This window comes from Suncus etruscus, chromosome 5 (genome assembly GCF_024139225.1).
Source record: "Suncus etruscus isolate mSunEtr1 chromosome 5, mSunEtr1.pri.cur, whole genome shotgun sequence".
Taxonomy (NCBI): Eukaryota; Metazoa; Chordata; class Mammalia; order Eulipotyphla; family Soricidae; genus Suncus; species Suncus etruscus.
This window is the reverse complement of record NC_064852.1, coordinates 92,347,854-92,375,794: the sequence shown is the minus strand read 5'-3', so window position 1 is coordinate 92,375,794 and position 27,941 is coordinate 92,347,854. Positions and strand designations below refer to the sequence as shown.

Genomic DNA, 27,941 nt, shown 5'->3' with positions numbered 1-27,941 from the left:
AGAAAAGTCCTTACTATGGGCTGAGACAGCTCAGGGTGGGGCTGGGAGCATGATCTGCATGCTAGAGCCCCACTGTTGCTCTCTGGGATATACAAAGTGCCCTGAGCACCCATAGCAGCTGACACCCAAGCACAGAGCCAAGAATCTAGAGTGGCCCAAACAATGCTCCCTACTATACACACACCCCTAAAAGCAAGAATGTATTAAAAAATATTAACAAGGGGCCGGGCGGTGGCGCTAGAGGTAAGGTGCCTGCCTTGCCTGCGCTAGCCTTGGACGGACCGGAGTTCGATCCCCCGGTGTCCCATATGGTCCCCCAAGCCAGGAGTGACTTCTGAGTTCATAGCCAGGAGTAACCCCTGAGCGTCACTGGGTGTGGCCCAAAAACAAAAAACAAAACAAACAAAAAAAATATTAACAAAATACAATTAAGGTACTGCTTTTTCACTCGAAAAGATAATTTGATCACATTTAACATCGTAAGTTTTAAAAGGAATTTTGAAGCATTATACTATTAATACAGTGTGTTGGAGAACATTTGAATGTGAAGAATTTCATAGGAAATATTTTTATTTCATCAAAAATTAAAGTCATCTGTGGAATTTAATGGTGCATTTATTCAGCAAACTCTTACAGAAGACCAAGTCTCTGAACAAATCAGTTCTTCACATCCACAAAATTCATATATTGTTGTTACGCCAAGTATAAAATCTCATCCTACAATCAGACTTCTGCAGTGGAAGACTGGAGGGCACACATGGTTTCTACACGAACACATACTACTGTTGTTGACTACACGCTCTCTCCTTTCTCTCTTGTGGACTAAGGCAATTTTCATTGAACAAAACTTGACAAAGATGTGAGAGGAGATGAAGGGCAGAAATAGCTGTTTAAGAGAGAACATAAGTTTTCCAAAATGTCAACAAGGAAGCAAGCAAAGAAGCATAGAGACACATGAATGATATACATGTTCAAGGGAAAACGCGGGCTTCAATGACACATCTGACAACACTCTCAAAAGCTCACACCACAAAGCTTTGTTGCTGAAAGAAAATGCAGATTCTCTTTTGCAGTAACATTTGTTAACAGTAATGAGTTCTGGACTCTAAAATTCCATCACAATATGAGAAAGCTGGTGCATCATATTAAAAAAATATTCATTGAAAAATAAAAAGGCCCAACTCAATAAATTGTAAAATGTTTACTTACATACTCAGGCTTTAGTTTTTTATCTCCTCCTCTCACCGCCACCTTCTCTAGTTTATCTATAATAGGCCCAATCATTTCTTCATCTTTAAGCTGAAGTTCTTCGTGTATTATTTCAATGTCTCGAACAGGATCTACACTTCCTTCAACATGTGTGATGTCATCATCTTCAAAAGCACCTAGAATGAATCCAAAGCAAACAATTAAATGAGTGTGTAATATCGAAGTTCTTTATTAGAGTAAAAATTCCTAGAAGGCCATAAAGGAATTCTAGATAAATTACTCTAGATTCTTGCAGGTAGATCATATCCTCTTCTGTCTCCCATCACCATTCAGTAATATTTATGACACTAGAACACAAGAGTGAAGGGCCTCATTATTTCAAACTTGGAATGTAGAAATAAAAAAAATAATGGTCTCAACAGAAAAAAAATTTCAACCAGAACTATTCATATTATCGTGTGTGTGTGTGTGTGTGTGTGTGTGTGTGTGTGTGTGTGTGTGTGTGTATGTGAGTGAAATCACCTGGCCTCAAGTTCTAAACTGCACTATAGGGGTTTCCAAGGATTTGGTGTGTGTGTGTGTGTGTGTGTGTGTGTGTGTGTGTGTGTGTGTGTGTGTGTGTGTGTGTGTGTGTGTGTGTGTGTGTGAAATCATCTGGCAGACCTCTTCTCTGCTTCAATCTATTTTATCACTGTGGTTCTGACGGTGATTAGATAATGAACCACTCAGACACACAATTTACACAGCAGCTAATTTCATCGGCCTGATTTGAGGGTATGGTTTTTAGGGGGCTATCAAAGAAACAGATGAAGGTACATTTGTCATTTATGAGTGACAACCATTCACAGTATCTGAACAAAATGGTGCTGGCCCTTATTAGAAACACATGCTATTATCACATATTTAAAGTGCAGTTGAAGCCATAATTTCAAATTGCCAACTGGAAACATAGGGTAAAACAACCAGATATTACTGAAGCATGTGTACTGACTTTATGCCCTTTTGAAGACATAATGTGGCAACATAATTTAAATGAAATTTACTCAAATTACCAGATAAAGAACAGTATCACACAAAAAATGAACAAATACCAAGAAATATATGCAGAGCAACGATGTAACCACAAAACAATAAATACATTTATAAACAAATTACTTTAATTAAAATTATAAACTGGATTAAGCTCCTCAATTGAGATGTTTTCAAACACAAAGTATCAATTACTTTAGAAAGAAGTAACAGCAATCACGAAAGATAGTTCAAAGGAATCTGATAAGACTACAACTATACAGCTCATTTTTGGTGGAGGCTCATATACCCTCCCAAGTGGCATTCAAGAGGCCTCTGGGCCCCACCTGGCAATTCTCTGCCAATCAAGCCAATACAAAGATCTATATTGAACCAGTATAAGATTTATAATGAATGAAGTTCAATATAAAGATTTGAGGCTGAGGTGCTACACATAATAACCTGAGCTACCTGCGTGCTTGGGGGTCCTCCAGGATCATACCTGATGATTAAGTATTGTTCAGATGCTAGGACTGAATCAGGGTTGACAACATGTAAAGCAGGTACCTTAACCTCTGCATGCCCTTTCTGGCCCCACAGGGACAAAACATTCTTGCTATAAAAAGTTATAAAATACAACTTTCCAGGATTAAAAAAAAAAAATCAAGCCATTTATCTATATTTCCCTGTGAATTATAACCATAATAAATCTATCATTGCAGTAAGTATTTAAGGGGGCACAAGGACAACTTAGTCATAGCAAAGACTCCGAGTCTGACCCCCGTGTGATCCCAGCAAGACTCTAGTAAAATTTATACCCAGAGCTACAAACAAGAGTATGGCCTGTATGTGTGTGTGTGTGTGTGTGTGTGTGTGTGAACACACTATAACATGTGTGACTCTCAGAAAACAAGCCTCAAGTGTACAAAGCAAAACAATAAATGGAGGGGCTAGAGAGACAATACAGCATGTAGGGTACTTGCCTTGCTGGTAACCAACAGGGGTTCAAGACTTGGCATCCCACATGGTCCTGAGCCCACAAGATTGATTCCTAAGCGCAAAACCTGAAGTAACCCCTAAGCTATCACCAGGTATAGCCCCAAAACAAAAAAAATTTAAGCTAGCCAACAAATAACAACAAGATAGGGAGAAGAATAATAAGCTTCCTTAGCATATGACTGAGTTATATTCTATAATACACATGAACAAGATGAGCAGAACAAGTCTGGAATCTTACTACAAACCAGACCAGACAGTGGTTCAGGTAACATTTCTCTTTTTTTTGGGGGGGGGGAGGGGTCACACTTGGCAGTGCTCAGGAGTTACTCCTGGCTCTACGCTCAGAAATCGTTCTTGGCAGGCTCGGGGGATCATATGGGACGCCAGGATTCGAACCACCAACCTTCTGCATGAAAGGCAAACACACCTTACCTCCATGCTATCTCTCCTGCCCCCAGGTAACATTTCTTGTTGGGGCTATTCCTGGCAGTACTGGGGAAGGGGAAACACACCAGGAACATAATTTAGGACCTGTGTATACTGGGCATATGCTCTGCCACTGAGCCACATTCCTGGCCCCTAAGGAACCTTTTAATACTTGAACAGCCTGAACACAGTATCACTGGAAACACAGCATTACTATTCGGATGATCTGAACATCTTACACAAATGGCCTAATAAAGTAAGAAAACACAAATAATGTGGCAGTTAAAGAAACATGGAAATCTGGTCAATTAAGAATAAATAAACTTTTTATCACATTTGAAATAAAAGCATAACTTTAAAAAGTTTTTTTTGGGGGGGGGCTTCCTTTCCTCCTTCCCTTCTCCCCTTCCTCCCTCCCCTCCATTTCTAGGCCACACCTGAAGCACTTAGGGGTTACTCCTGGCTCTGTGCTCAGAAATCATTCCTGGCAGCTTTGGGGGGACCAAATGGCATGCTTGGGATCGAACCCAAGCCAGCTGTGTGCAAGGCAAACGCCCTCCCTATTGTGCTATGGTTCCTGACCTTGGGTTTTTTTGGGGAGCCAATGAGCCACACTCTGATGTCCTCATGATAGTCCCTGTATTAAACAAAAGGGGCAAGCTTTAATTAAGTGGTGATTTCATAACTGTACCCTCTAATTTTTTACAAAAGTAGATAAACCTTAATCCTTCCAGAAACAAAAGAAAATGAGGTTCTGTAATGATCTGAACTAACCTAGAGAGAAGAATTAGGAAGTTTACCTTACCACTTTCACTTTATTCTAGCTTTCACCTTGCCTGGAGTGTCAAGAAGCAGGTGAGGAGTCAGAACTAGGTAGGAAGGTTCGCCAACCTACTCCCTTTACTACAAGAACAAAACCTCAGGCCAGACCCCAGACGCCGTGGGTTCCATTTTTATTTCTAGATCAAAGTTACTAACGTTTCTGTATTAATTTGGAAGGCGGTGGTAACAGACTTTGAGAACATATTTCTTATAACAAATATCACCAAAAAATAAAGACCGAAAACTGAGCAAAGGGAGCAATGAATTACCCTTTAATGAAAACATCTTATTAAAAAAAAAAAAAGGCACCCAATTCAATATCAAAATATTCAGTTTCAGAACACTTATAGCTGACAATTTTCCAATTCTTTTTTTTTTTTTGGAGGGCTGTGATTCCCCAAGAAGTGCTAAGTGGAGTGGAGAGTTCATCTTCCCCCAAAATTCAATACCTGAGGGCATGAAGTTCTGAGAATGCAGGGCTGCTTGTGTGCAGTGATGCTGGCTGGTGACCTCCAGGGCCACTCCTGGATATGCTCGAGGGGACCCTGAGGTGTTGGGAGAGAACCAATTGGCTACATGCTAGGCACATGTCCTAACCCCTGTACTATCTATCTCCCAGCCCTATTTTTCTTTTCTTTCTTCTTAGTTTTCAGGTTGAACCTGGTAATGTTCAGAACCTAAATCTCGCTCTGTATTCAGAAACGCTCCAGGCAGGGTTTGGGGAGCCATATGTGGTGTTAGGAATCCAATCTGGGTTGGCCACATGCAAGGCAAGCATCTTACCCTCTGTACTCTTGCTGCAGCCCGTTTTTCTTACAAGTGAAAAGTAGATGCCACTTTCCAAAGACAGTGTTTATAGTAAAAGGAAACTCTTAGCTTAATGTTGATGGTAACTAATGACTAACATTTATACATTTTTTTGGCCAGTAAATTAAGTCTTCTATTCAGAGCTTAAAAGGAATAAAATAAATGAGTTAATTTCATTATCTCTACTGAATTAATTTCATTATCTTTAATCTTGGCAAGTGATAGTAATTTTACATTTGTATTAGTGGCAAAATTTTGTGTAAAAAATGTAGTCAACAATGTGGTCACATATTCAGATTTCTAAATGATAAAGAGAACTTTGATGAATATTATCTCAGAATTGGAGAATTATAAGAAAACTTTAAAAACAAACAAAAGCTTAAAAGAATTTCTTTCAATTAAACTGACCTTGGCAAGGAATATTACAGGAACTTCCACAGAATAAAATGAAACACCTTCTTGTAAGATGAAGAGAAGGGAAAAAGTAATAATCAGGACTCTCAGAATGAGCCTGGGAAGAAAATTGCTTTCAATTTCAAATAATCTATAAGCTTAGAGTCTTATATATGAGTCTCCAGGTTTAACCTCAGAACATAAATACTAAAAGAAATAAGAAAAGGAAAACAACCAAACAACACTCAAAGAAACCATACTATAGCAAGATAGTTATCATTTTATCTCAACAATACCCTAAATATCAGTGGTCTCAGCCCACCTATCAAGGCACAGTATGATATGGAAGTACTGAACCTCTTTTACCATCTGCAGGGAACACATCTGAGGTCACACAGAGAGGCTCAAAGTGAAGGCTAAATAACAATTGTACAAGCAAAAGTTACCCATAAAAGGCAGATCTGGCCATACTTAGAAAAATAACATCTTAAGCAAAAGAAGAGGCATGAGGTCATTTTATATTTAATAAAGAATTTTTTATTCTATAATGATCAACCCACCAACAAGACTTATTAATAACAACTGTTCATGTGATAAGTACTAATGTTTGTGCATCAAATGAAGACAATTTATGCATCAAATAAAGACGGACCCAAGGTCTATGTGTGCAAGGCAAATGCCATACTGCTGCACTATAGCTCCGGGCCCTAAAATTAATTTTTTTTAAATTCATAAAACTTTAGTGATGGTAAAAAGGGAAACCAAAACCAAAAAAAATGAAAGTGGAAAAGAAGCAAACCATCACTCTTTGCAGATGGTATACTATACACAGAAAACCATCCAACACTGCACTAAAAAACTGCTACAAACAACATAGTTAAAAAAAAAAACACAGTAAAAAAAAAACTGCTACAAACAACATAGCATAGTAAAATGACAGGCAACAAAATCAGCACACAAAAACCTTCTGTAATTCTGTAAACAAACAATGAAGTGGAAGAGAAAAATAAAAATTTAAAAACTATCCCATTTACAAGTACCTCAAAGAGAATTTAGTGGCAAAGAAGCAGCAAAAGAGATGAAATACAACAAAAGCTGTAAGATAATGTTACACAAAGATCAAAAAGTACCAAGATACTACACACTCAGTGATGGGGAAGAATTAACAAAGTTAAAATAATCATCCTACCCAGAGTAATTTATAAATTCAATATAATCCCTATCAAAATTCCAATGGCATTCTTCAAAGAAGTAGGACATTACTGAAATCTGTATGGAACCACAAAAGATCTCAAATAGCCAGAGCAATCCTGTGAATCAAAATATGGCATCATGTTTCATGATCTAAACCTAGGGTGACAGCAATCAAAACAGTATGCTACTGGAACAAAGGCAGATATGCAGATCAATAGGAAAAAACTGAGTCCAGAAGTGAGCCCACAAACATATGGGCATTTTATTTATGACTGGCAAAAACAGTTCATAATTTTCAATTACTATTATAAATTAATCAGAAAATTAATGAGGAAAATTCATTCATTCAATGTTTATCTGATTTCATAAAGATGCATACATGCACTTTAGGTTGCTAAATCTAAACATGAAGAAAAATTTTGGCAGTTTTGGGCCATACCCAGAGGTACTCAGGAGTTACTCCTGTCTCTGATCTCAAGAATCACTCTTTGTGGGGCATGGGGAACCATATGGGTTACTAGGGAATTGAACCCAGGTCAGCCATATGCAAGGCAAATAAATGCCCTACCTGCTATATTATTACTCCGGCCCTAAATGTGAAGAACTTTACAAATAAAAATGTGCTTTAGAGATTAAAGACTTGAGTAAATTTTGCATTATTTTTACCAAAATTTGAGCTGTACTGTTTTTTGATGCAAAACATCCTTAGATAAGATAAATGAGGATAAAATACATAAAGATAAAACAGACTTAAGTATATAAGCTTCATAGCAAGATTTTATAAATTAGTTGTCATAGAAACCTTAACGTTGCAAATAGGAAATATGCAGTTTTCTTGAGAATAAGAGGGTAATGTAGATAAGATGAGCACATCTGACTTAAGTTTTCCCAAACTCAACCACTGTGCATTGTGCAGATAACTAAACTGCAATTCCCATACTCAAACCACTAACCACAATAGACTTCGATGATCATATACTCTCCATTGAGGTGGGGATATTCAGAATCTGAGCAGCCTGAGATTCTGAAAACTATGAGGTGCTGGGGTTGAACTGGGGGAGGGGGAGAGTTCTCATGCACTAAGCATGTACTCCATGCCTTGGGCCACAAGTTCTTAATTTAAAGATAGTTGTTTATGAGCTACATCCCCCAGCCACCAACATGTCAGCACATGGTCAACTCCATAGACTTACACTATTCTCAGAAGAGATGCCAGCCAAGCTGCAAAAGTCCTGGGTACACTTAAAACTCTGGGATGCTCTCAGCCCCAACCCAAGCCTCAGCCTTGCTGAAGCCCTGGCAGCCACACCCACACCCTCCAGTTGCTGTCACACCAATTGCCCAACTTTACTGCTCTACCACTAATCTCTGCAGTTATTTAACTGACAAAAACTCCATGTATGCTGTTTCCAGGGCTGAGAAGTCTGGGGTCTTCTTGGAGTGAGGGCAGGCAGCCCTTCCCTGCCCCTCCATACTTTTGAGAGTCCGGGCAGCCAAAGCCACATCCCAGCCACAGCCATGTAAGCTCATCAGGCCAGCTCCAAAGATCCTGGAATTTCTCCTGGAGCATGTGGCCACACTCACTGGTGATAAAGCTACACCTCCAAATTTCACTATACTGACACCCAATTGGGAACACACCAAATTAGATATGAATGTAGCATAGAAGCCACCTAAGCTCAACAAACAAAATCAACAACATAGAATGCATTACTTGCAACAAATAGTTTAGTAAACCTCGATCAATAATTTGTTTTAAACTTTATTTATCGGTTGGTCGTTGGGCCATACCTAGTGGTGCTCCGGGGTTACTCCTGGCTCTGTACTCAGAAATCACCCCATGGCAGGCTAGAGAACCATATGGGATGCTGGGAATCGAACTGGGTCCCTCCCAGGTTGGCCATATGCAAGGCAAACACCCTACTGCTGTGTTTTCTCTCAGGCTCCTTGATCAATGATTTAATGATTTAATGACCTCAAATATAATGATTTGCACAAATTTTCTGTTACTGACGTTTCTTTAATCAGTATAACAAGCATATCAGTATAAAAAAATTGTGCCTACAATGGGGGCAGGTTTTGGGGTAGGTGGGAAACTGGGGACAATGGTGGAGGGAATGTTGTAATGGATTTAATGTTGAAATATTGAAGGCCAGAAACAACTGTATTATGAACAACTTCATTAGTCTCAGTGTTTAAATAATATAATTGGAAAATTTAAAAAATGAAGATTGTTGCCTATTTTCTAACAAAATGATAGGCCTTAATTAAAAACAAAAGCAAAAATATTCAGGCTCTGATTCCAATGAGTGAACTGCTAGAACCCACTCAAGATCGCCAAATTGCCATTTAAGGGGTCATCACCCCTTAAAGATACGTTGATATTAATCCCCATGAACAATTTGGACAAGCCTAATAAAAACGAAGAACACTCACTAGCAAAGATTATAGTCATAAGTGATCAAGATATTTACAGAAAAAATAATCAAAGTAAGAAATTACAGAGAAAAAATCCATTTTAAGTAAGACAAAAATAAAGGTTTAGAGAAAAAAATTAAAAACTATTTTATCAATGATATATTACATAAATATATCACATTTATATTTACATATTCATATTTATATAAAATATAACTATATAATATAAATAAAACTTACTGGAGACCTGACCATAGTGAAAAATAATAGTAAAAACGTAGAGGTTGTAACAAAGATTTCAAACCAAAATATCTTCATTTGAATCTAAGGTAATACCAGTATGTATAAAAGTCAGAGTCCAGATCATACATGAAACAGAAGATATAACCACAGAACAATCTTTAAGATTAAAAAGACAAAGAAATAAAGGCCAGAAAGATTATATAGGAAATACAGTGCTTGCCTTCCACACAGCCAACCCTGATTCAATTTCCAGAATCTAGAAGTTCCCTGAGTTTCTATAAGAGCAACTTAAGTCTAGAGCTGGGAGCAAACCCTGAGCAATGCCAATTGTGGGTCCTAAACAAACAAATGAACAGAAAGAGGGTAGGAAGAAAAGAACACAGCTATCATATTTACTTCAAAACCTGGTACCTTCTCACAGATACCAGACAACAAAGTGAAAATGCAGAATGAATTAGTCACTGAATAACAAAAAAGAATTATTCACTCAATAACAAAAAATCTGTTAAAAGAGAAAATAGTCAATCTGTCTCCTTCCTTCCCTTCCCCATACTCAATAGTGCTCAGGGAACTCTATGTGATATTGGGTAGTGAACCCAGATTAGTCTCATGCAAAGCAATTGCCCTATCCATTGTACTATCTCTCCAGATGGAACCCAGAATCACATAGATATAAAGCAAGTATTCTACCACTGAAAATCAGTCCCAGCCCCTAAACATGGTTAAAATAAACATGCTTTCAGAGTCTGATGCAAGGAAAGTGTGTGTGTGTGTGTGTGTGTGTGTGTGTGTGAGAGAGAGAGAGAGAGAGAGAGAGAGAGAGAGAGAGAGAGCGAGAGAGAGAGAGAGAGAGAGAGAGAGAGAGAGAGAGAGAGAGAGATGCAAGGAAAGGGTATGTGTGTGGGTGTCAAGTCCTCTACTGCTGAGGCAAAAACAAGAGTTCTATCAACAATTCTTGAATTACTTTGATAGCTTTAGAATTCTGATTTTGATTTGATGGTGGTGGTGATGTTTTTTTGGGGGGGCCACTCCAGGAGGTGTGTAGGAGGTTATACCTGACATTGCACTCAGGAATCACTCATGCAGGCTTGGCGGGACATATGGGATAGAAGGGATCAAATCTAAGTTGGTTGCATGGAAGGTAAGTGCATTAGCATCTGTACTATCACTCTGGTCCCAAATATCTTTAGACCGCTGGAAATATAAAGTATTTTATAAACATAAAAATGGAAATAATTAGTAACATAAACTGATAATTAATGGAACAGCCTAACTAGATTTGGTGAACTGGACATAATCTATAATAATCAAGCAATCATAAGCAGCCGTTTAAAGCCTTTAATCTTCATTTTCCAAGGAAAAACCTATTGTACAGAAATATGCACAGTCTATACTATACGCAGGCTAATTTTCTTGTGCTGGAAAAAGAACTAGGTTAGTCAAAATAATTTGCTTTTGCTCTGCTTTTCTATCTTCTCTCTCTTCCTCTTATACGAAATAACTCAAACTTAAACTGTAGACAAGAGGAAGAAAACTACTATACAAGGACTAAGGAGATACTCTGAATGCTGCACAGAGGCTTTGCTTGGTGCCCCACATTCCACACCCAGCATTGTAGGGTCCCCCAAGCACCACCAGATATAGTTCCCAAACCAAAATTTAATAAATTAAAAATTACCATACCATTTACATATTCTAAACTGGTTGTGATTTTCAGGTTTAATAAAATTAAATGAAAATGTGGCTGATTTTGAGAAAACAATTTAAAATTAAAGGAAGTACAAATGAGGGGCAAGAGGAATAACAAAAAGTAGAGCATTTGCTTCCACAAGGTTGGCCTGGTTTAATCCCTAGCATCACATATGGCCCCTGCACCTGCCAGGAGTAATTCCTGAGTACAAAGCCAGGAATAACCTGGGAGTGGCTCAGGAAAAAAACAAAAAAAGTGTAGTGATTCAAGCAGAATTTTTACACAAAGTAGTTAACTTACAGATATCAGAGAACAAAGTGAAAAATGCAGAAGCAACACTGAAAATAAAACACTCCCAGTCTTAATACCAACAGGGAAATGGTACAGGAAATTAAAAATAAAGTGCCAACCAGGTTCTGAGGAATCTTAAAATTTATTATTTTCTTGGGGCCGAAGAGATAGCATGGAGGCAGGGCATTTGCCTTGCATGCAGAAGGACAGGTGGTTCAAATTCCGGCTTCCTATATGGTCCCTTGGAGCGATTTCTGAGCATAAAGCTAGGAGTAACCCTGAGCGCAGCCAGGTGTGACCCAAAATAACAAATACATTATTTTCTAAGTTAAAAGGTTTTTATTTTGTTTTGGTTGGGTTTTGAGGTCATTCCCAGTGATGCCCAGAATCAAACCTAAGAGGCCACTTGGAAGATAAGCGAACTACCTGCTGTATTATTGCTCCAGCCCTCTATCTACAAATTAAAAGTAATAAATATAGTTAAAGCAATGACTCAAAAACAAACAAACTAAAGAAAAGTCAGGAGGATGAGAATAATTAAAAAAAAAGTGACAAGTATTAAGCCATAAAAAACACCTTAGACTAGTGTTTATATTATTTTTAACAGTAAGCAAAAAGTCCTTTTGGCCATTACTAAGACTAGTGAACTTATTACAAGCAACACATGAAAATATTATACACTATAACTTGTTCTTTCTTCATTTATGTTTTGAATTTCCCATCCCTTCCCTTATTAAGACAGGATCAGGAGCCACAGTGATAGCACAGAGAGTAGGGTGTTTGCTTTGCACACAGCTGCTCCAGGTTCAATCTCTGGCATCCTGTATGGTCTCCCTGCCTGCCAGGAGTGATTTCTGAATGCTGAACCAGGAGTTCAGCACCAAGTATGGCCTCAAAATAAAACAAAACAAAACAAAAATTAAACAAATAAAACTGAGACAGGGTCATCACACTCAGCTATGTTGCTTGTTAGCAACTCTTAAGCCTTGTCTCTGCACATTTTCTGGCTGTGGGTTTTCCGGACTGCTCATATACACCCAGTAGTCAAATCCCCAAGAAGTGCTTTGTGTTGTGCCAGCAGGTCCTGTACTCAGTGGCCTGGGGCAGAGGCAGGCCCTTTACCACCAAGCCAGGACCAGGATCCAGAATTCTTTAAATACCAGAGAAGTCTGCCTAACATTTCCTGGTATTGTACTGACGTTATGGCTAATTAGACATCTTCACCATTAAGGAATTCTTAAAGTCACTTAAAAGTTATGAATTATCACCTAGAGTTAACACCTGTACTTAATTATATCCAATTGCTCAAGGGTTTTACATTTTTAGTTGCTGCAACATATCAACTCTTTCCAAAGAAGTAGGCAGAAAAGAAGTGCCTTAATAAGAATATTTAACTCAACAAGATTTTCCCTTCCTATTCTATATAAGACACTGTAAATGTATAAAAAGTAAATTTAATCAGTGATATTTTGAATTAATATTTATTGAGGCTTTTTTTCTACTTCCAGTGCTGAGCTAGCTGCTTTTGCTGTATATTAGCCTTCTCCCGAATCATCTCCCTAATATGATCACTTTGAATATTATTCTTCGGTCTACTTTCTACCCTCCATGATCTGGCCATGACCCACTGCTCCTTTACTCCCACAATCAGCTCCAGTCAGATCTGTGCACCAACTCACAAGCTGAGACTCCAACACTTTCAGCTGGTTTCTGGCTTACTCCCTTCCTGAGCAGTGCTCAGGAGTCTCGGGGCAACAACCTGAGCCTCTCAGCTGACGGTGTGGGACTGATGGCAGGGGATGCAATGATGCTTGGGTCTCAGGTGCTCATGGACCACCATGAGCTGTGGTGTGCTAGAGAGGTAGGTGAGGATGAGGGAGGGAAGCAGAGCAGGCATAGGCTCCTTCTGGGCAGGCACAGCTTTCCTGGTGCTTTTCAGCTTGTTACAATTCTTGCTATTCCAAAAGGTTGAGCTTCCTTCATCCTCTTCTACAAGGCAAATCCTAAAGATCTCCACCATCCCTGAGTCCATGAGGAGATGCACAGACCTGCTTCAAATAAGCATGGTAAAAGTGACGGTTTTAGTATTATGTTTTAGTATTAAGTATTTAGCATTACCCTAAAGTATGGCTCCTGAATTTCTCTTCATGCCTTTTTAAGGAGTAATGTTTTAAGGGGAGGGGGGAAATTGGAGGGGATGAAAAGAGAGAAGCAAAGAACAAAAGTCAAAAATTTACCTCTCCTACTAGTACTGTAAGCAATGAATAAAGAAATCTTGTGAACTCTGTCATTCAAGAAATAAACTAAATGGCAAATCAGAGTCTTAATTTTTCTAATGTTGGAAGCCATTAAAATCTCACCTTATAATCAACTCAATCACTACCAGTGCTTGTCATTTATTCATTTAGTTTTTTGCAGAGGAACCATACCTGGGCAAAGAAGGAATACCTGGGAACAAACAGAGCATGTGCTCAGCCTTTGAGTATCTTCTGGGCCCTGTTTTCAGTTTTAATACTATTACTCATTCTTCCACACTTTGCTTTTCTTTTTTTTTTTTTTTTTTTTTTTTTGTGGTTTTTGGGTCACACCCGGCAGTGCTCAGGGGTTATTCCTGGCTCCAGGCTCAGAAATTGCTCCTGGCAGGCACGGGGGACCATATGGGACGCCGGGATTAGAACCGATGACCTCCTGCATGAAAGGCAAACACCTTACCTCCATGCTATCTCTCCGGCCCCCACACTTTGCTTTTCAAAGAAATAAAAAACTACAGACTTTTCAAAGCCCTAATCAGATGCCATGTAAGTGATTTCTACAAAACAATATCTGAACCAGACCATATCTGAACTGTAACAACAATCTGTCTAGTTTATTCCTATGTGTTATAGCATCTACCCAGTATTACACTTGGCATTAACATATATTTAGTTCCAAGAATATATCTTACCTCTTAGTCACTTCAACTTGGAATTCTGTCTAATATCCATTTCTGATTTTCTCTACTACTTTGATCAGAGCTTATGTACAGTAAGATAAAAGGTAACGATTTAAAAGAATAAGTTTTCAAAGGGCCAGAGAGACAGTACAGTTGGCAGTGTGGGTTCTATCCCCAGGATCCAATTGGTTCCCTGAGTCCCACCAGGAGTGTGATCCCTGAGCATGGCAAATGTGTCTACCCAAAACCACCAAAAAAAGTTTTCAAGCACTAAATTTAAAGAACAACTATAGATTCTACATGAAGTGACACAAAGCACAACAGGCAAGATTCAATTTCACAGGATACTTACAAACATTGGTGGTAGGAATGTTGCACTAGTAAAGGGGGGTGATATTCTTTTTTACAATTAAAACCCAACTATAAACATGTTAGTAATCATGGTGCTTAAATAAAGATATTTTTTAAAAAAGAATATTCCGGGGCTGGCGTGGTGGCGCTAGAAGTAAGGTATCTGCCTGCCAGTGCTAGCCTAGGACGGACCTCGGTTCGATCCCCCGGCATCCCATATGGTCCCCCAAGCCAGGAGTGACTTCTGAGCGCATAGCCAGGAAGAATAACCCCTGAGCATCACCGGGTTTGGCCCAAAAACCATTAAAAAAAAAAAAAAGAATATTCCAGTCAGAAGTATAAAGGGCACAGACTCTGAAAGCAGAATATCTGGATTAAAATCTGGATTTCAGGCTATTTAAATTTATTAGTCATATGATTATTTAATTTTTTTCTATATTTTCATTTCCTTGTGTATAAAACATAGCACCTACTTATACGTTATCCTGAAGATTAAAAGCTATAGTACATTTTTAAAAAGTGTCAAATGGCACTTTGCACATACAAGCACTCAAAATATTAACTACATGCATCACTGTAAAGGTATAGACCAAGTTTAAAACAGCAATTGTCAGCTCTGGTAGCAATGACATTCAGAAAGATAACCCTTGGAGACTGGGGTCTCATTTGAGTAGTGCAGGATACCAGGAGATACCAGTGACATATTGTCAGTAACATGGGCATGCATATGGATACAAACTCCAGCTGTGACAAATAAAAACATCTCAGATATTACAGCCTGACAGTTGAGAACCACTGTCTTCAGCACCCTAAAAGACAAAGGCTGCATTACAGAGCAATCAAATTTGCTAAGAAGAGATTCAAATGGGGGGGGGGGGGCGCGCTTGCGAGATGATGGAAAGGTCCATGAGAAAAATGCTCTTGCCATCTCGAGCCTGCTTCCTCTTTTCTCTCACTTTCTTTAAATGCTACTCTAAGTTCTATGCAGTCTGATGGTCATAAAGCAGTTGACTAGTTATGAAATTAGCAAATGCTGACTGAGTACAAAAAAATCATTTAAAAATTGTTATGAGGGGCTGGAGAGGTGGCGCTAGAGGTAAGCGCTAGCCAGGACTGACCTCGGTTCGATCCCCGGGCTCCCCAATATGGTCCTCCTAAGCCAGGGGCAATTTGTGAGCGCATAGCCAGGAGTAACCAAATGGGTGTGGCCAAAACAAAAATAAAACAAATTGTTATGAAGATTTTCCTAGTGGGTTAGGAAAAGAAATGTAGTAAATCAAAATACTGAAGGTGAGAATGAATTAAAGGTACATGTTTTTTTTCCTGTTGTTTTTGGCCACTCCTGACTCAATGTTCCAGGACTATGAGAAGCTGGGAACCAAAACTAAGCAAGTGTGATCTCAAGGCCTGTCAAAATCTCTGTGGATCAAAAAAAAAAAACTTCAATAAACAAATGTCTACAGCTGCTAATCACAAAAAGAATGGTGCTGGGCCCGGAGAGATAGCACAACGGCGTTTGCCTTACAAGCAGCCGATCCAGGACCAAAGGTGGTTGGTTCGAATCCCAGTGTCCCATATGGTCCCCCGTGCCTGCCAGGAGCTATTTCTGAGCAGACAGCCAGGAGTAACCCCTGAGCAACGCCAGGTGTGCCCCCCACCCCCCAAAAAAAAGAATGGTGCTAGGATCTGGATGCTAAATTCAGAGGAAGAGAAAGGCTTAATAAGGTACATTTCTGTCTTGAAATATGTTTACAATCTGGATCCAGGGATGTAGCACCGTGCTAAAGAGCAAGCTTTGACTCCAAGAAGCAGGACAGGGAATCCCACTTCCCCTCTTTGCCCCCAAAAATGCAGGGAAAAAAGAAAAAAAAAAGGTGGGCTAGAGCAATAGTACAGAAAGTATGGTGTTTGCCTTGCATACAGTCAACCCAGGTTTGATCTTTCGCACCCCAGATTTCATCCCAAGCCTGCCAGGAGTGAACTCCGAGAACAGAGCCAGGAGTAATCCCTGAGCACTGCCAGGCATGGCCCAAAAAACAAAACAAGAAAGGAAGAAAGGAAATTTAAAATCTCTTGAGGGGACAGACAAGCACACAAATGCAAGGAAGGTTAAAGGGCTCAGTGGGTGTTATTTAGTATACCTGATGGAAATACAACTTCAAGATTACAAGCTAGGACACTGGTGTTATATAGAATCCATTTAAAATTTAAATCAAAATTCATGTGCTAGTGGAAATATGTTATTTTTAACCCCATATTTAAGCATATTGATGCTGTGATGAGATAATGCTGTCGCTGCTAGAGTGTAAAACTGTCTAAATGCTTCAAAAATATAAATGTGACAGGTATTAATCAAGCAAATGGCTGGCTACTCATTTATAAAATTGCTATTTTTATAATTTTATCCATAATATCAGTGAATTACGACTTTTATCTAGTTTCTTTCTAAGATAAAGGGACTAAAAGGAGTAGAAAGAAAAATTCACCAAGTTAGAATGAGAAAATGGTGATTTGACTGAATTGCCAAGCTAGGGATCAGATCCTTTATGAAGGTGGCTGTCCTGAAGCCAGATAGCAGAGTAGCACACAAAACAATTAAACCCTTAATCAACACAGTAATCCAAAAGCTGGGAAACAAGAGCAGAAACATGGAAGGAAGGCACCAAAGTCTCAAAATCTAAGGACTAGCCAACCATCCCCTTGGGAGCAGACAGTATATGGCCAATCACTGTATCTTAAGTTTTCCAACTCAGCCCACCCTAACAGGCTCAGCAAATGGTATCTGCACCTGAGGAATCCCTAAATTTCTGCTCAATTCCTCAGGATATTGTCAACAATAATAATTAAGACAGAGCACACGATCACCACCAGGTGGTGCCAAATCAGAGTCAGTACCAAAATAGATTTGGCTGGACCTGCCCCCTCCCACAACTTCCTTCAGCCAGCGGTGCTGGGGTGCCCCAGTCACTTTCTTCACTCATCTAGCCTTGACTTGACCTCATGCTCCATGCAACAGAAACTGGCGCCTTCAGCACTGCACATCATAGCCAAGACAACTGCTAAAGACCACATCCTTTCAAGGTGGGGATTGGGGCTGACGATAAGTTGGGAATATGAAGGACAAGAAAAAAAACTAGAGAAAAAGGTGTTTCTGCATTATGACACACTTCATTAATATAAATCAGGTAAGTCAGTCTCAAAATTAATTAGGAAATAATAAATAAGAATTTAATATACAAAAAAAGTTCTGACTAATCAAGACCTGAAGGCTTTTACACAAGACTACTAATGAACCAGGATCATCAGCCACTGGAAGGCTATACTACTGCTAATCTCTTCTTTATAAAGTTAAATGATTACACACAGTTCTTTTGTCTTTCAAGCAAAAACATAGGGACTATACAGCAACAAAGTAAGACAAATCTTCCAGCCTCTCCTGAACGTAAAAAATAAATGGAAGTTTCTTCTAAATTTCTTTTAAGACTCTCTTCGAATTTTCCGGAAAATATGTCATGGCAAACTTATTCCCTTCCACCTTCATCCCTTCTCCACCACCACACCACCAGATTTGAGCATTGCTTATCTGTTCTACCTGTCAGGATCTGATGACTGTATGTTATGTATTCATCTGAACAGAACCACTACACTTAGTTACAGGCTATCATCAACCAATTCATTCTCTTGCTAAAATCAAGTCATCCAATTACTCCTTGACTAATCAAGGCTGTTTTGGCTTTTTCTTTTTTCAAAAGGTACTCAACAGCATAAACAGTTCACTTACAAGAAATGGAAAGGGGCTAATCAGCAGAATTATTGTTTTGCTGCTACAATTTGCAGTATTTAAATTTAGTTGCTGATTGGACTGAAAGTTTTATGATATAGCATATGAAACTAGTTTAATACAACTGTAAAGCTCTGTATCTGTATTGTCTAGCCAGGCCTATACTGGTCATCTACTTTGAAAGCTAGACAATCGATTACTTTCTTTAAAATAAAGATTTTTTTTTAAGTTGCAACACACTACTTGCCCATATAGGCTGGTTTATCAAGCAATGAAAAGAAGTTATTCATTTCTGAGCACATTTTTTTAAGCTAGCAATTGTGAAGCCACACAAATTCATTTGTTGCATGTAGTTTGATTTATAAGGTAACCAGATTTTAACTAGAGACATTTAAAATTATTTAATGTGTGTGTGGGTGGGGTGGGGATTTAAGCCATACCCAATTGCCAAACGCTTACTCCTGGATCTGTACTAGGAGACAATAAGTGGAACTGGAGACTGAATGAGGGTCTGCCAAGTGCCTTAACCCCCATATATTTCTTCATACCTATTTAGGTACTATTATTAAGAAAGGCTTATCTAAAAAGAAGTACATATTTTATATATACCCATTACACCCAGAGTCAAATAATAAATACATTTCTAAAATGGGGTTTATTTCAATTAAAACAATAATCCAGGAAATGTACAAACTCACTAGCTTTATGAACTTCTCTACAACAATATTTTTAAAGTATCTGAGAGAATGAGTAAAAACTAACATCTAAACACTAAACTAATACTGCATTTTGTTTTGTTATGATTTGATTTCTAAGCTGCAGGCAGAGGTGCTCCAGGATTATTACTCCTGGCTCTGTACTAGGAAATCACTCCCAGTGGGTTGGGATGCTGGACTGAACCCAGGTTAGATCAGGTACATGCAAGATAAGCACCCTACTCACTGTACCATCACTCTAGCCCTAAATTGTGTTTGTTATTTTTGTTTTGGGGCCACACCTGGAAGTGCTCAAGGGTTACTCCTGGAGATGCTCAGGAGACCATATGGGATGCCTGGATGAAACCCGGGTTAGCTGCATGCAAGGCAAATGCCTGCTCTACTATGGCTCTAGCCCTAATACTATTTTTTAATAAAGATATGGCAATGTCTTTATTGAAAGTGTGAACAGATAAAATCTAGTTTTTAAACTCATATTTACTTAAGTATGGAAGGTACATTAAAAAAAAAGATAAAACAATTTTCTAGGAAAATATGTGATTGCATTAAAAAGGTTGACTTTTGTAAAACCCTTAACCAAATTCTTTATACATTAAAATAATAGTGTATATACATAGAAAGAACTTACATATAGGAGGAAAAAATATAATACACTTAAATTGGGTTAAAACAATTGCTGAATATTTTATACATGTGCATACGCACTGCATAAGTAATTTCCCACAGACATATAATTTGCATGCTTATACTTCCATTAAAATATCTGGCAGGGCTATTTTACAAATACATAAACATTTCAGAAGTCTTACTTTCTTTTTTTGATTTTCGGGCCACACCAGTTTGATGTTCAGGGATTACTCCTGGCTAAGCGCTCAGAAACTGACCCTGGCTTGGGGGGACCATCTGGGACACCGGGGAATCAAACCGTGGTCCTTCCTTGGCTAGCGCTTGCAAGGTAGACACCTTACCTCTAGCGCCACCTCGCCGGCCCTGGAAGTCTTACTTTCACAAATGCTTTGACAAGATATATAAATGCTAGTATATTTCAAACCAACTCTGCTTAATTTCCCCCCAAAAGCTATCATTTTGACAATTTTAAGATTCAATGTGTTTACGATTAAATTCCAGGAAGCAAATAAACTAAAAACTAGAGTACATTAACAACAGAACTAAAAATATTTAAAGATGAATATTTCTCAGAGTCAGCACACCTGCCAATATATTAAAAAATAAGTTACATTAACTACAAAAGTGATAAACCAAATGGCATGGTAGACTTGACTTCTGGAGACAGCATTTTCAGCCACCTTTTGTGGCTTTGTTTGGCGCCATAGTCCTTTAAGTTTTGTCTTCATAAAGCCCTAACTAGTTGTAATCATTTGCAGCCTAATTGTGGACATTTATCTGCTTTTCTTATGCATAGAACATAGCTATTAAAGCTGAATGGTGATGGTGTGAAGTATAGGTTAAATTGGGTGAAATTAAAGCAAATTACTCCGGGATGTGGAAATCTGAAAATAGAAACCACCAATGATTTGCAACCCTCTTGATGATCAGCTTCACAGAACCCTAAACGACAAGAAAACTTACATATTTTAAAGTTAACTAGGTTTTTTAAAATAATATGTATAAATGTATTTTTAACTGCATGCACTTCTTAGTAATGGTGGAAAGATTATTTGTTTAACTCAGCTGCTGTGTTAAAAAGATCTCAGGTTTCTATTTTAAATAAAGCAGTTCACTTCTTAAATAAGATTTCTTCCTGTTATATATACATTTTTATCCAGAAGAATTCACCCAACTATATCACACAAAATAGCATATATATTATCATGATATTTTACTCCAAGTTTTAACCCTAAATAAAAGTATCAATAATACCAGGCTCATATTACACCTCAGTACAGTAATCAAAGCAAATTAAAATATAAACATAAATATGTATCTATATACTTAATTACACATATACCACATGTAAATGTGCACGTGACTACTGTGCAGAAAGAAATTAAGACCTAGCAATAAGTGTAAAAGATTAGTATGCGAAGCTTTTATTTTTGTTTATCTAAAAGATCTTAACATTTGATCCACAGATTAGGATAAAAAATTAAAGCATACACAGAGTAACCATTGCAAAGAAAATATATAACTAGACCATTATTTAAATCAACTTACAGTAAACTGGGAATATTTCCAGCAAGGAAACTGGCATCTCTCTTTGACTGACCATGTAAAAAGCATATTTAGAGGTCTGGAGAAAGAAGTAACTGTATGATATGACTCCAAAAACCTTTAAAAAGTTTAATTGGGCTTTTTCCTGCTGAACCAGCCTAGAGACACCAAGGACCATAATCCCTCCAGGACCTACACCCAGTAAGATGTCCCCACCCAATGAATGTGGGGTCAATTCCTGCCCTGTGATTGGGCACTCAGAGACTTAAAAAGGACGGCGGCCATGCTACCTTTTTCCTGCTGAGCCAGCCTAGAGACATCAAGGACCATAATCTCTCCAGGACCCACACCCAAGAAGTGCGGCTGCTCCGCACTGCTCCATGGTCGCGTTTATCTTTTAACCCCTGAATTCCATTTCTCCACTTTGTAAGAAGCAATCTACAGCCTTACCAATGAAGAAATTCCTCAGAACACCCCCATGTTTAAAGAAATCAAGATGGCTGCTCTGATAATCTAAAAAGTAGGAAATAGCTAGGTATCATCTCAAATAAGAATTTTAGAGTAAAATTATGGAAGATGTTCAGGGAGCTCAAAAAAAAAAAAAAGCATCGATAGACTTGACTTAAGCATCAAGAGGATTTGACGACTGAAAGTAGACATTTTCACACTAAAATAACAGGTCTGGAAAAACTGAGCTTATGCAACTCTTGCCAGGCATGGGGTTTGGAGAGACCCCATGCAGGAGGCTTTCTCCCTAGCCTGTGGAGTGCTGGGAGGCTTGGCAGGTCCCACAGCCGTCCCCCTTTTTCTCCCCTGGACTCCAGGCCCTCCCTGGTGCCAGCTCAGATGGCCAGAAGTGGGTTCATGTAGATTCTTAGGGGTCCTCAGGCTTCCCCTCTCCTTCCGTTTTCCAGGGGGAGGAGGGCAGGCAGACATCTGGCTTCTGGTTTCCTCTCTGATTCTGGAGGCCAGCTCTTGCCAGGTATATGGTTTGGGAAGGCCCCATGTCGGAGGCCTTCTCCCTAGCCTGGGGAGTGCTGGGAGGCTTGGCAGCCCCCCCCCCCAGCTGTCCCCCTCTTTTTCCCCTGGACTCCAGGCCCTCCCTGGGTGCCAGCTCAGATGGCCAGAAGTGGGTTCAGTTGGATTCTTAGGGGGCCTCAGGCTTCCCCCCTCCTTCCGTTTTCCAGGGGAAGGTGAATGGGGAGGAGGGCGGTCAGATATCTGACTTCCGGTTTCCTCATTGATTCTGGAGACCATTTCTTGCCAGGTATGGGGTTTGGGGAGGCCCCATGCCGGAGGCCCTCTCCCTAGCCTGGGGAGTGCTGGGAGGCTTGGCAGGCCCCCAGCCTTCCTTGTCTTTTTCCCCTGACTCCAAGCCTTCCCTTGGTGCCAGCTCAGATGGCCAGAAGTGGGTTCAGATGGACTCTTAGGGGTCCTCAGGCTTCCCCCATCCCTCCGTACTCCAGGGGGGAGGTGCATGGGGAGTGGGTTGGGCAGATATCTGGCTTTCAGTTTCCTCTTTGATTCTGGAGGCCAGCTCTTGCTAGGTATGGGGATTGGGGAGGCCCCATGCCGGAGGCCCTCTCACTAGCCTGGGGAATGGTGGGAGGCTTGACAAGCCCCCAGCCATCCTTGTCTTTTTCCTCTGACTCCAGGCCTTCCCTGGGTGCCAGCTCAGATGGCCAGAAGTGGGTTCAGGTGGACTCTTAGGGGTCCTCAGGCTTCCCCCCTCCCTCCGTACTCGAGGGGGAAGGTACATGGGGAGTAGGTTGGGCAGTTATCTGACTTCCGGTTTCCTCTTTGATTCTGGAGGCCAGCTCTTGCTAGGTACGGGGTTTGGGGAGGCCCCAAACCGGAGGCTCTCTTCCTAGCCTGGGTAGTGCTGGGAGGCTTGGCAGGCCCCCAGCCGTCCTTGTCTTAAAAAGAAAAAAAAGAATAAAGAGAAAACAAAAAAAAAAAAAAAAAGAAAAAAAAAGTTTAATTGGAGACACAGGACATGTTAAGTTATGAGAAATAATATCTACATTAAAATGCTCCTGTAAAATAATATCAACATTAAATATAACATTACATTAATGCATTAAATAATAAATTACATTATTAAATTAAATAATACTACATTAAAAAGCTCCATAGCAATAGTGTAGCCAGTAGGGCGCTAGCCTTGCATGTGGAGAACCCAGGCTCAATCTCTGGCACATGACCTCCCCGAGCCTACTGGAGTATCCCTGAGTGCAGAACCTAGAATAAACCCTGAGTATCTCTGGGTATTATCTAAAAACAAACAAACAAACAAAAATAGAATAAAAAGTTCCTGATCACAAAGAGAGAAAAGAAAAACACTCCTAAGAGAGGTCACAGAGCAAGAGAGAATAAACTAGAGGTGCCCAAACTTCTTTGGCCTATCACCACCACCCTCTGTTTTGTTTGCTTGGTTTGGGAGCTATTCTTACTTATGTTCAAGGCTTACTCCTGGCTCTGTATTGAGGGATCAATACTGGCAGTGCTCAAAGACGCATAAATGGTGCAGGATTCAAACCGTTGGCAGCTACATGCAAGCGAGGGCTTTATCGGCTAACTATTATTAAGACCCTAGTTGCTCCCCCTTTGAGAAACAAGATTACTCAGCACTCTCCACCCTGCTCCAAGGAAATCTACCCAACTTGAGTCAACAAACAGGAAGTGGCCCTTCTCAAATGCCTACCAGGTTCCTTCTACCAACCCCTCCCCCCCATCAGTCCAGTCCCCACTCAGGGACAAGAACTTCCCATTTTTGGAAACACTGATAGAGAAATTAGAGGGGAAAACTGAAGTTAGAAGTACAGAAAAAACATGAGAGAAATACAAAGGAATATCCAGAGAACATCCTTCTATAAGAAAATCTTCACCAGAAAGGCAAGGGACCTGGGAAGAGAGCTCATGTGGCAGAGCATGTACTGAGCACACCAGATGCTTTTGAGTTGGAACCTTAGCACACGTCCCTAGTACTGGTGGGTGTAGCTCCTGGCGGGTGGGGGTGAGAAGGAAAGAACAGTTTAAAAAGAAAAAGAAACAACCAACTACATGAATGCTTGAGTAGCAGACAGAAAAATAGGATTCTTAAAAAGGCATGTTCTCAAGAGGCAGAACAATCATCAAATGCAATGATTTGGTATCTAACTAATTTATTTTTCTTCCTTCTTTCTGTTTCTCTCTCCTCTTTCATGCAAGTGTAATTGTTAATATTTGTGGTACAATACTATTACAGATACTTCTATCATCAAATGTGTCCACCACAGTTTATAGGGAAATTTTCATTCCCTTTTCTCACTACCTAAGTTCAGTTCTGATGTCAGAGTTGGAGGGTTTGCTTGGATAACCATTGTCTAGTCCATGTCTTTCTTTCCTTAATGAAATACTATAATTCGATGTGGCAAGCTAGATCTTCCTCTGGGAAGATCAGCAATACCTCTAGATCCCAAGTGCTTCTCTTTTCCGCCTTTTACCAAGCTAGGACAGTGCTTCTTACTAAATAACTGCACTCTTGGCAGACATTTATCTTTGTGTCTTAAATTTAGCATAACACAAAACTACAACATTTACTGCCAAGTTCAGATTCATGTAGATTTCTGGTATATATTTTAAAGCCATAGTAATAATATATACATCTAAATAATACTGCAATATTAAAATGGAATTCAGGAATTTAAAATATACATTATTATTTTCTGCTTTATGAAAAGTCATTTTTGTTCCCTCCATGACATGAGACCCAAGTTTTTAGCTATTATGGTCAGTAAGAGACCTAACAATGGTTAAGAGTAAAGCTGAAAGGTAGTGCAGAGGTTAGGGTACATACCTAGCACACACCTGATCCGGGTTCGATTAGCCCAGCACAGCACAAACCCCAAAGCATTGCTGGTGCAGCTCTGTCGACCCAGCATCACCAGAATGGTTCGAGTATATCCACCATGGCAGGACCCCAACAGCATCACATCCTCAGGCTCTTCTTGAACTGAACTTAAAGCAAGTTGGCCAAGAATCCAAGAATAGCCAAGGTCTGGGGCCTCCAGATTTTCTGAACACCTCACCAGCTGGGACACATGTGTCACCTCCTGAGACACAACAGCCACCCACCCACCAAAAAAAAGTAAAGAAAAAGAAAGGGTATGGGGATAAAAGGAATGGTTAAGAGTTGCTACTCCTAAAAGAAAAAACATTAGAAAGGAAAAACTAGAATAGTAATTGAAGAGGTTGTTTTTTGGCCACGCTGAGAGGGAACAGGGCTTATTCCTAGTGAGTTCAGGAGACCCTATGTTGTGCTGGAGATTCAATTTGACTTAGAGTGGAAGGCAAGTGGCTCTACCCACTGTATTATTACTCTAGTCCCTAGAACAGTAATATTTTGGAAGTATTCTAGGGTAAAGTACCACCTTCCCCTTTGATTATGGATCATTAGGATACTTAATACCTTGGAGTCTATATTTTAAACAAAGCAAGCCTGACATTGGTAGTTCTTGGGTTACTGTATCACTAATGTGAAATAACTATAGCTGAAATACAGTATTGGAAATAGAGAAGCACTCCCAGAAAAAAAATAAAAGCAGATGAGAAATATAATTACAGTAATAATATACATTGAAATCCTAAGTAGAAGTGTTTACTAGAAAATTGATCAAAACCTTCAATCTGAGGTTTAAGGTAGCTCAGAGACAGAGCACTTGCCTTGCATGTGTGAGGTCCTGGGTTAGATCCCAGTGCTGCACTTACAAAACAAGTCAAACTAGACACCAGAAGACTTTGGAAAAGATCAAAAGAGAAAGGTTTATGCATGGAGTGTTCTCAACAGAACTCCTTTGTTCAACCAAACAAAGACTTTGGAAATAAAAAGAAATTAAACCTTGAAAGCATGTCATTTAACAAAGTCTTAAATTTTCGCTCTGCCTTTCACTCGGACAAGGTTAAAAATTGCACCAGCCAACCCAGTGCACCATGAGGAGATTCTCATTCCACTCTGCTTTGTTTGGTAAACCCCACAAAGTAAAACATCAGTTTCATTCTATGAACAATAAACTTCTCCACATATTTAATGAAGAGGAAACATTTTTATTACAGCCCTAGTAATGAAATTTCATCCGAATTATACTGCTTTAACTCATAATAATGAAATTCTTTAAACTGATATTATGAGGTATTGCCATAAAAAAGGAAGATGATATTGTCAGTGAAGAATTAAAGAAAGGCCAAGGAGGGAGCCTAGTGCATGGATGAGGTGCTAGTTTGCTCTCTGAGGGATAAATGCACACACTTTTTAAATGTAAGATTAAAAAAAAAACTTCCCTTGTTAATTTAAGTTCTGCCACTGAAATGTATAGAGTACTCTAACAAGTATTTAACAAAAGTTTTATTCTATATCAACCACAACATAAAAATACTATAGAAAAAATATTGCAGAATCCATTCAACAGTATATTTTGATAATAATTTGCATAATAATATTTTGGTAATAATCGCAAGTAACTTCCTTCTATTGGTTTTAGGGACATATCAAGAGGCTATTTCTGGCTCAGTGCTGCACAAACCACTTAACATCAGGTTAATATATCTATGAGTTCCAGCCCTTTGAGCTATTTTCCTAGCAGCAGCATTTCCTTTTCTAATTTTTTTCCCCAGGACAGGGTCACATTGGGTAGTAACCAGGGACTTTTCCTGGATCTGTGCTCAGGATACTATGTTAGGGGTCAAATACAGCCCCACCCCCAATAAAAAAATAAAAGGAAAAATTAAGCACATGTGCTTTACACTTTGAACCATTTTTGGTACCATATCCTCCTCACCCTCTGGTAATCTTTTAGAGTTACCAACTGCTTCAGTATACATGTTATCTACCACCCCAAGAAGTAAAGCCCTAGTATACAAATCTGATTTAAAAAAATTATGTTCCAGGGCCAGAGTGACGACAGCACAGCAGGTAGGGCATTTGCCTTGTATGCAGCCAACCTGGGTTCGATTCACGGCATTCCATATGGTCCCCCTCAGCCTACCAGAAGTGATTCCTGTGTGCAGTGCCAGGCGTAACCCCTTAGTGCTGCCAGATGTGGCCCAAGCCCCTCCCCCCAATCCCATTTCTGAGGTACCACTGAGTTAAATATAAATAGCCTAAAGGGCTTACTATTTTCAACAATGCACATGAGGCACCAAAGAGAGAACACAGTGGGAAAGGTGCCTGGCCATGCACAAGCCCGACCCACATTCAATCCATGGTACCACATATGGTCTCTCAATCTCATGAGAAGTGATCCTTGAGCACAGAGCCAGGACTAAGTCCTAAGCATTATTGGTGTGAGTCAAAAGCCAAAATGATAATAATAATAATAATAAATAGTAATGCACAGTGAGATCTCACTGGAAAACTACCAGTCCCCACCCTGGCAAAGAGAAACACTATGGAACAAGAATAATACACTAACAGCTGCTGTTCAAAGGCACCATGGAACAAAGACAGAATAT

The 27,941-nt window shown here is 39.4% G+C and overlaps 1 protein-coding gene across 2 annotated transcripts in view; it reads right to left on the bottom strand.

The window, feature by feature from the left end:
* Positions 1-27,941, bottom strand: part of OLA1 (Obg like ATPase 1) — a 185,255-nt gene that overhangs the window by 64,899 nt on the left and 92,415 nt on the right. For both annotated transcript variants that reach the window (XM_049773463.1, XM_049773464.1), the window contains one exon: positions 1,210-1,385. In XM_049773463.1, the coding sequence (XP_049629420.1) occupies positions 1,210-1,385 (176 nt within the window). The remainder of the gene's footprint in view (positions 1-1,209; positions 1,386-27,941) is intronic.